General features: G+C 43.7%; 1 protein-coding gene across 9 annotated transcripts in view; it reads left to right on the forward strand.

Annotated features, from left to right (window-relative positions):
- LOC129382698 (uncharacterized) overlaps positions 1-7,609 on the forward strand; it is a 73,512-nt gene extending 65,903 nt beyond the window's left edge. For 8 of the 9 annotated variants that reach the window (XR_011895320.1, XR_011895321.1, XR_011895322.1 and 5 more), the window contains 2 exons: positions 2,672-2,779; positions 7,362-7,609. Coding sequence is in view for 4 of the 9 variants with exons in the window: in XM_055066809.1 (XP_054922784.1) it covers positions 2,672-2,779; positions 7,362-7,538 (285 nt within the window). In the remaining 5 variants the exon portion in view is untranslated. The remainder of the gene's footprint in view (positions 1-2,671; positions 2,780-7,361) is intronic. The other variant, XR_008610744.1, reaches the window with a different exon arrangement.
- Positions 7,610-10,074: the final 2,465 nt, after the last annotated feature.

Raw genomic sequence — 10,074 nt, forward strand, 5'->3', positions numbered from 1 at the left:
TATTTTATGTTTTGTTCATTTTAATTTGTTATTTTTATTTCTTTACTTTTCAAATTTTTTACCTTATACATATAAATGATGTTTCGACACGCATCGTCGTAGACTAGCGTTTGGGCAGCAGCGTTCATGACTTCGGCGCACTGCTTTTGTCAACAGCACAACTTCACTGTATGTTTCATCTTTTTTTCTACACTTTTGTTTTGCTTTTATTTTTATTTTCTTGTATTTTCTTGTTTTCTTTCTTATTCTTTATATTTTGTTAATTTTTATAGTTTTTTACTTTATACGTATACACTGATGTGTTGACACGTGAGTCCCACGTGTGGCAGGGGTAGTTCAAGGCCGCGCTACTGGTCCCCGAGCCCGCAGGGATATGTGCCACTCAGCGTCGACCTTTTCTGCACTGTCACCAGAATGGGCGCACATGATCCTTTGATTCTATCAATATTTCGTACAAGTTCCCCGCACCCAACGAGGCTTCATATCATGTTCCTTGCTCAATATGACGCACAATGTAAATACTGAGAACAGCTAGAAGAACCCTGCTGCACATTGTCATAGATTGCAAACAGAATCCAGTCTGCTGTCCAGCTCCCGCTTCTCGGACCAGATTATGTTGGTTGAGAGTGCGGTTGCACCCAAGACGACGCATGGATTCCCGTGCCGAGGGAACCACTCCTGCAAATCAAGCCATCTTTAGGCTCATTAAAGAAGTTTTCTATCTCTCTCTCGGACACATTTTTTCCCATATTTTAGCCATAAACAGCTTTGCTGTAAAAGTCCCCTGACTCTACCATTCAACACAGGGAAAAGTTTGTGAAATGAGCGAGGTATTCCATTTAGATGTGACGAAGTGGATGTAGGCCAACTTGGCTGATCGATCAACGTGCGGCTAAATGAGCACCAGTAATCATTAAAATCATCTCACGCGGCACATCTGGGTGCTCATATTGCAGAGAGAGCTGCTATGTCCCGGATTTACTGAAAGAGAAGTTGCTTTCAGAAGTAATAACGAGGTTACACGATAGCATAACAAAAATATATGTGCATCAGCCACCCTTCTGTCTTGTTACATATTAAGGAGTTTGCTTTGCCGTGTTGTTAACAAATGTGCATGGTAACGCGAGAATTTACTTGTGGTTATCATTTATTGGTTTTCCTATTTTCTTTAGTATGCCTGATCACCTTTTTTGCATATATATGAAGCCTGTGCAAAACCATTTTTATTTGCGAATACGCATCTTGTCCTGTAGTTTTGTTGCATCTTGTTTGTTTTCTGCACTTTCAATGTTCTCAAGGTCAACCAACCATTCGGCCATCGTGCTGCGTCATGTAACCGGCCTGGGCTTTGTGGTGCTAGTGCCGGTACACGCAACAATTTTTGTGCCTCTTGCTGTTGTTATGTGCATCGCGCTTTTAGAGCTTAGCTCTCAGGCTCCCATTCCCAGGCTCCCATTTCTGCGGTGAGCGACAGGGTAGCCAGCCGGTATTTACACTGGCTAACCTCCCTGTCTTTCCTTCCCTTTTGTCTCTCTCTCTGCGGTGAGCGTCGGTGTCGACGGCGCAACCAAGCGACCGAGCACAGCGAGACACAGAGCGCAGGGGCGTACGGAAGACGCCAGGAGGAAAGGGGAGAGGAGAGTATACCGGAACCATGAGGCAGAAAGCAGAGGAAGACATGGCGAAAGCGTGAGAAGAAAAGCGTATTACCGGCAACGATGGCTACGAGATGGCGCCAAAGTAACACACGCCGTCATCGAGGTCTGTTCGCGGCTGCTGCTGTTATTTGCCCCAAAGCGTCACCCACGTGCTAGCTCTCACAATCTCCCGATTAGCGAGGCAGTTGCGCTGCACGTCGCTCAGTTTGCAACGTGCTGCGCGAGACAGATTGTCCGCGACAGCCAATATATCGCAAAATGAAAACACGTACAGCGCTGAGCTCAAATTTTGCATTAACGAGTATCGTAATCGTCTGTGATTCTTTTATGTGGGCACACCTGCAATATTTGTCATTCCTTTATCATTTTCCGGAGACCACTTTTCACCTGCCAAGAGCCATTAAGTCCCTGCTCGACGCAAGGCGCACACGCATGTATCAGAACATTCTTCACTGCAGTCGCTGATTCTATGTTGTCTATGTTGCCACCTTCTACTTCGGCGGTTACTACGTATGACGCGGTGGAGCGCGGCCGTTCGAGCTTTATTTTGAAAGCGATCTGCGATGGCCACAAAGTTTAGGTGCGCCGAGGGCTCACAGCTTCGTGTGCGGTGTTTTTTCGCCAGTTCGTTCGCATTGAAACAAGGCAGCATGAAGGTCACTTCACTCGCTGCAGCTGCCGCTCTTGCTCACGCCCCCGATTTGAGAGCGAGTGTTCGCACTCATCGAGTGAGATGTGTTTCTGTTTGCCTGTGCGCAGCTGGCACCATGCTTGGTAATTTAGTTAGTAAGTGAGTGTTTACGACTTTAAAGTACCGATAAACTACTATCCATACTTTGATAGCGTTCTACTAATTTGCTATCGCGATCTATGCTTCGCCTTTTGGTTGAAACTGCGACTGATTTTATAAGGATTTCGCACAGGTGGCTATGGCCAATATTCTTTAAAAAGTCTCTGCCTTCTCTGCAAATTTTGCTGAGATGGTGCATATTTCAGATGCACTATGTTTACAGGTGGCACTGTTGTTTACGGCGTCACTGCATCAGTGGGAGGAAGCTACTGCTTGCCCCTTGGAACAGATGCTCACCGTTCAAACGTTCTGCGAGGGCCTCGGCAGCAAGGCAAGGGCTTCCTTTTCACAAAACGGGTTGTTTAAAACGTGTAATCAAAGAGTTCTGAAGTTCCCTGTAATAAAGTCAGCAAAATCTCTATATGTGAGCGTCATTTGAATTCGTGAAATGAGCAGTGAAATTGGGCATTCTCTTGCTACATCTATGCACCTTTTTTGCTAGCGCAGTGTTAGCCAGTGTTGCTAAAACACTTGAAGTAATAAAAAGATGGACACCGACCAACAGAAGTGCTATAAAATGAATGAAGCTAAAAGACGTTTCGGCTTCGCTACGGAAGCCTTGTTCACAATGGGATGACGGAAGGTTCATGGCAGCTTATGTATACTTCAGAATGTGACGTAAGCAGCGCGTGTATGACGGGGGGAGGGCTCCCTCATTTCGATTGAGCGTGTGACGTGTTTTTTGTATCTCCAGCGATTCCAGATACAGCCGCGATTTCAGGTTTCTTGGGTGATAACTCCCGAGCGATCCCAGTCCATTTTGCGGCCCGTTGCGTCCGTGTGCTCGGCAAGGGCATTCGAAGCTGTACGTTTCTTTTCGACATCTTTCTGATGCTGCCTCAGTCTCTGTTTGAAGTTGCCCGATTCACCGATGTATGCGTAGTCGCAATCTGCGCATTGTATCGTATAGACCACGCCGGGAAATGATTATCTCGGAAGCCTGTCCTTACCGATAACGAGTGCTTGCCTCAGCTAACACACGGGCACGTGCGCCACCTCAACGTCATAACTACGTAGAATGCGAGGCAAGGCTTCGCTTATGCCTGGAACGTAATGTATGGCAGCAGACTTTCTTCGTCGGGGATTAGCCGGACGAGCTGGTTTGGACAGACTGCGTTCAACAGCACTCAAAAAGGATGAGGGATAGCCGCTTGCTGAGAGATCACCTCGCACGTGGTCCCAGTCAGTGGAACGACTTTCTGCTGTTGTGCAAATGCGGTTCGTACGGTTGAGAAGTGAGGCAGCAACCGACCTTTCGTGAGCGTCAGGATGAATGGATTGAAAGTACAGGTAGCGGCCAGTTTGTGTGTCCTTACGGTATACGCTGAACGAGAGCCGTCCATCGCGTCTGGTGACAAGTACGTCTAAAAAAGGGAGTCTGCTGTCGACCTCTGTCTCGACTGTGAATTGAATGGCCTTTTCCTGACTGTTTAGGTGCGCAGTGAACGAATCCAAAGCGCTGCGCCGAATCAGACAAAAATAGTCGTCCACATAGCGGAGAAAAAATTTAGGCCTAGGACTGAAGGACGCGGGAGCACGCCTTTCCCATCATTCCATCGTAAGATTGGCAGCAGTAACAGAGACAGAGGTAAGGATAGAATCCTTGATGTTATGCTTGCTCTTGGTCTTGACCAAATAGTTACTGAATGTACTCGCGGAACATCAATTCTTGACCTGCTGTTCATTAGTGAAGGATTTAGACAAGGAACTGTTACAATTGAACCCGGCATATCTGACCATAAGTTAATTTCTTTTTCCTGGAAGGTCGAAAAATCAAAAACACGTGCGCTTGATGTCGCTACAGTCAAGGAATTTAGTAGAGCTGACGATGTGGCGATTATTGACCATATTGAAGAAAATGTTGGGATTACATTTGATGATGTGGAAAGCTCTTGGCAAAGGTTCGCTAATGTGCTTAGGCATTGCATTAAAAAATACGTTCCAAACAGAAAAATACTTAAAAAGCGGAAACATCCATGGATTACTCGTGAAATTATACACATTAAGCGTAGACTTAAGAGATATCGTAAGAAGCAAGGGACGTCAACGCCACTGTTAATAGAAATCAAACGTGAGCTATTATCAAAGGTGAGCTGCGCCAGGACTAAATATTTTACACACACATTAGCAGAGTTTCTAAAGACTGATCCGCAGAAATTTTGGCAGCATTTGAGTAAACCCAAAGATGCACTTACTAAAATAAAAGTTAGGGACAAGATTATCACTGATGCTGCCGAAATGGCTGAGAATTTTAATCAGTATTTCTACGAGGTGTTTTCAGAATTAGATGAATATGAGATAAAAGCAGTGGCTGCACCAGAGGATGGCATTGAGGTAACTCGTGAGGGTGTTCTGGCAATGCTCTTGAAACTGGACACTAAAAAATCCGTTGGACCCGATGGTCTTCCGAATATATTTTTGAGGCGTTACGCAGAACAAATATCAGGCTGCCTCACAGACATCTTTAAACTCTCATTAGCAAACGGAAAAATTCCTTCACAATGGAAAATAGCACGGGTGGTTCCTGTATATAAAAAAAGTGACCGGTTGTCTGTTTCAAATTATCGGCCTGTTTCCATAACATCCAGTTGCTGTAAGATGTTGGAGCATATTGTAGCCGGTTACCTGCGAAAGTTCCTGAGCGATCATAATCTTTTGTCGGATAATCAGCACGGGTTTCGGCAGGGGTTATCCACAGTTACTCAGACTGTTTTGTCTGTACATGAATTTGCGCGGGTGCTTGATATGTCCGGGCAAACGGACGTGGTTTTCTTTGATTTTAGCAAGGCCTTCGATAAGGTGCCACATGGCAAACTTCTCTATAATATGGAATGTATGGGTATACCATTTTTTATTATTCGATGGATTCAAGATTACCTTACAGACAGACGGCAATATGTGGAAATTGATAAGACCGCTTCTATTGTTGTTAATGTTCATTCAGGAGTTCCTCAGGGAAGTGTGCTGGGACCTTTGTTGTTTTTAATATATGTAAATGATTTAGTTGCGGTTGTTCCTAAAGATGTCTCTGTTAAGTTGTTTGCAGACGACTGTGTTGTGTTTAAACAAATTTCATCTGAACATGACCACATCTCTGTTCAAAAAGCAGTTTTTGCTATTGAAGAATGGTGTCTGAAATGGGCTATGGAACTTAATAGTGAAAAAACTGCTCTCTTACGTATAACTAGAAAGAAGTCTCCCATTTTACTTCCTTACTTTCTTCGCGGCAACGTGATTTTGGAAGTTGACAAATATAAATATTTAGGCATAACACTCGACAATAAGTTAAAATGGTCGGCTCACATTACTAATATTTCTACATCTGCATTTCGAAAGCTATGGGTTTTACGAAGAAAGCTAAAAACTGTCCCTGCACACATAAAAAAATTGGCTTACGAAACTTGTGTGCGGTCTTTACTTGAATATGCTTCAGTAGTGTGGCACCCATACGCAAAAAAAGATATAATGACCCTTGAAAAAGTCAATAGGAAAGCGGTTAGGTTTATATACGGAAAATACAAAAGGGAAGACTCTCCTTCGCAGTTAATGATCTCAAATAACATTCATACACTAGAAACCCGCAGAGAGATTAATAGATTGATATTCTTGAACAATAGTTTAACAGGAAAAAATAAGCTCCAGCTTCCAGAGTGCATTAAGCGTCCTCTAGTGAGAAGGACTCGGAGCGTTCATGACAATTCACTTGCTCCCATCTTCGCCAAAACTAACAGCTTTAAGTACAGTTTTTTTCCCAGAACAGTACAAGATTGGAATTCGTTACCGGCATCTGTTTTTTCCTCACAAAATTTCTCTGATGCGTTACATCGTCTCCTTACCTGATATGTATGTTTTGTATCCTTGTGCTGCTAATATTGTATAAATTTTATTCTTTTGGTATCCGTATGCTGCTAATATTGTACAATTTTATTCTTTTGGTTTATTCTTTTAATATATGTGTGCTGCTAACATTGTATAAATTTTATTCTCTTGGTTATGTAACAATGTAAATTCATTCCTGCTTGGGCCAAGCAATGGCCTGCAGTATTCTGAAATAAATAAATAATAAATAAAAAGAGGAAGAGAGGTAACAGAGGAACAGAGGTAAAACACTTCTATAAAACGTACTCTCTGCTAAATTTCTACATGTGTTGTTAACTGTATACCTTACTTTTTGTAAAAATGTGGCTATTCGCTTGATCTGAGGTACTTGTTTCTGTGCGTTCCCTCGACTCAGTCGAGCTGTTTGACCATAGTTCTAAAGATGTTACTACTGGGTATTTGTGACATGTATTTGACTTCTGGTTTCAGTTGTTCACTTGACCAATACCTCTGGAAGACTAAACAATGTTGATACAACCACAACCTGCTGGGCCTGTGCAGCCAAAGCCTCACACTCTCTTTAGACTAAGAAGTCCTTTACGTCGACGACGCGATCGCCTTTGCCTGTGGTGTACTGACGCTGTCGGTTTTTTTTTTTTGTGACATGCTGCAGCCCCTCGTTTGGTCCAATATGATCCCCTCCTTTTTATCTTCGGAGAAATTTCAAGTTCTGCTTTTGTGGTCAATCGCAATCTGAGGGTATCATTACATTACATAATATATGTGCTACCTGCAAAGCCGACATGAACCAGCTTGAATACAAAGTATCGATAGTTACGGCAAGTACAATGCCCCCAGAGCGTGCACGGAGAAAACACGTATTGGCACTCTAGGCTTCAAACAAGAGGCTTGAGAAAGCAACGCAGGCACTAACTATAACTAGGCATTGGAGGTAGAACTTTCATATACAGTTAGGCCTTTTTTTCAGGAAGCTTCTCTCTTTTACCTTGACTAGCCTTCTTTTTTTGCCGCAGTGCTTGTGCGACTACGAGTGCTGCGGGGCTTTGACGTGCGGTGACAACCAGTGTGTCGACAACACCAAATTCAAGCCGGAGAAAAAGGCGCCTTTGAAGCTTGACGCAGATCAGTTGCTCTACCGGCGTATGCAAACCCTCTTTAAAGCATGGATAAACCTCACAAACGAAAAATGACATTAGATTTTCAAGACCGTTGTACCGTTTCTTTTTCCGGGTTGACGCAATAAAAAAGACGCATACTTCAAGAGCTCGAGGAAAGTGTCTTGAGAGGCTTGTTGGTAAGACATTTTTTGTTAACTTAAACTGCGCTAGGCACGAGACACCGAGGTAGAAGAAGACAGGATGAAGGCAGACTGACAATTGGTTTATTCATATCACACAATGCTGCATCTTCGAATTATAGGCCTTCCCCAGCCAGATCATAACCGCGTTACCATGGAACGCTCCATCACCGAGCCCTTATCTACACCAAAAAATCAAACACTTTCTTGAAAAGATAAACTGACGGTACGCTGACGCACTTTTCTCGGCCATGTCTTGCTATCAAAGAAGCTTCCAAGATTTCACCTGCACTTTGGTCTTTTGCTCGTCCTTCGTTTTCTCAAAGAATGGCTTGCACTTCTTCGCACATGACCTAGAATGAACGGGCAGGTGTTTTCCGCTGCCACCTTTTAACGAGTTAGAGTGCTTCGTTAAACGATTGTTAGCACATGTTGCGGCTTGCCCCACGTAGACCATTCCACAAGTCAGCGGAAACTCGTACACCACCTCTATTCTAAATGGTACATACGTGCTCCTGTGTTTTATGCCACAGCCATCACTCTTGGATTTATCTACGTTAGAAAGGGCACGTAAACGAAACGAATTGCAGGGCGCTGAAAAAAAATCACATCAACACTGAATTTTCCAGCTACCTTCTTCATCCCAAGCGAAACCTCATGGAACCTCACAACCTCAAACTTTCGCCTCTCTCTTTTTTGTTTTAATTGAAGCCCAGTGTCGGTGTTATGGTGGCATATGGCCTTCAACAGCGACTCAGCTATGGCGTGAAGTACGGCCTGTGGAAAACCAACATCTCGGAGACGGTTCACCTCAGAGGAAAATCTTGCTTGGACCTTATGGTGGCACGACTTGACAAGAGATGACCTCATAAATGACACCGCAGTGCCCCTCTTGACCATTCGTCCTGTATTCTTCCACCTCGGTATCTCATTCTTCGCGCAATTAAAATTCACAGAAAACTGCTTAAGAGGAAGCCATACATCTGGGCCGATTCTATTTTCCCGACTCAAATAAATATAAAAAGCAGAATTTTTTGTGGGACAGTCAGTGGACCGATTGGAACGAAAATTGTTGCTTAAGAAAAAAGGGTAAATCACCACTCTTGGAAGCATAATTGTTACCTAATATTTCCAATTTCAAGCAAAGTTCCATAAACCAATTGGTTAAGAAAGAAAGCCGCACGCAGTTTACATCTCTAACATTGCACAAAAACACACATCGCAGTTCTGTAAACGGCCTCTGCTAGACAATCTCAAGAGGACAAATTTTAGGTTTCAATTTCCAGATAAATGTGAAATTGTTTACGAGGGTATTGCAAATATTATGCTCAACAATTAGTGGTATATTTTAGCGCAATTTGTAATACATATATCTGGTCCGCATTATCTGTACTCTAAGGTGTAGTTTACATTATTGCTATACAATGTATTAGCTCTTATTTACAGGGTTGCGAACTCGATGCGTTATGGAGTTATTGAAAATTTGGTAAATTTCAAGAATTCTAAGAAAGCGTTCATAAACAGAAAATTGCCCTTCCTGCAGTTACCCAATTTTGTCTTGTTCCTTAAGATGCAATAAAGGTCGCCGTAATTGGCGGAACACGGGCCGAGATAACGAAAGCTACGTGAAAAATCAGCAGCCCTATCTGAAAAATTTGGAGGACGCATAAGGTTCGTCTTTAAGAGGGTAACGCGATAGCATACAAAGATCCTTGACTGATTCTCACGCTTGCGGGCAACTGGAGCGTATTTACCCTAATGTTTACATGAAACGCTGGTCGCGAACGCTATGCACGAAGGCGGGCTTTGTGGTAGAAACGCGGCCTCTTGCGTGGGCCGTGATGCGGCGGAGGCGAGCACCAGCTGCAGGTATTGCGAGGAAACGAGCGCGCCACTCCTTGGCCCCCTAGACACCCGCGCTCCGGCGCTTGCAAATGGCGGATGCCGCGGCCGGTCTGTGAATTGTACAAACGCTGGAAAAGGGGTTTCTTTGAGTTTTACCGTAAGAGAATTATGTTTTCTGGTATAGTCAAATTACAATCTAAGAGGTATGATATATCTAGGTTGTGTGAATGTCGTAGTTAACGATTCTTCCACGCATTTTAGCCTAAGAAATTCAATTAGTTCAGTAAATTCCTTGCGTCGCATGGATGGCCTGGTTATGGGTTATTGGTAAATATTTGGCCGAAACGACGTCCGACGTCAAGGCCGATACTGGACGCCGGATTTCCTGCGGCATGTGCTCCTTAACGCCTGTCGCCTTAAAAGGTATGCCACAGCATACTCAGATGTCTCTCAGGTACGAAGTCGCTCGTGACGCACGCTTCAATACCTCGTACTATTTCTTGCGATTTCGTGCACAATAGCCACATTTACATCGATACGGTAGACACGTATCGCTTATACTCATACGCCACGTTGGAATACTC

The sequence above is a fragment of the Dermacentor andersoni genome, chromosome 6 (genome assembly GCF_023375885.2).
Source record: "Dermacentor andersoni chromosome 6, qqDerAnde1_hic_scaffold, whole genome shotgun sequence".
Lineage (NCBI taxonomy): Eukaryota > Metazoa > Arthropoda > Arachnida > Ixodida > Ixodidae > Dermacentor > Dermacentor andersoni.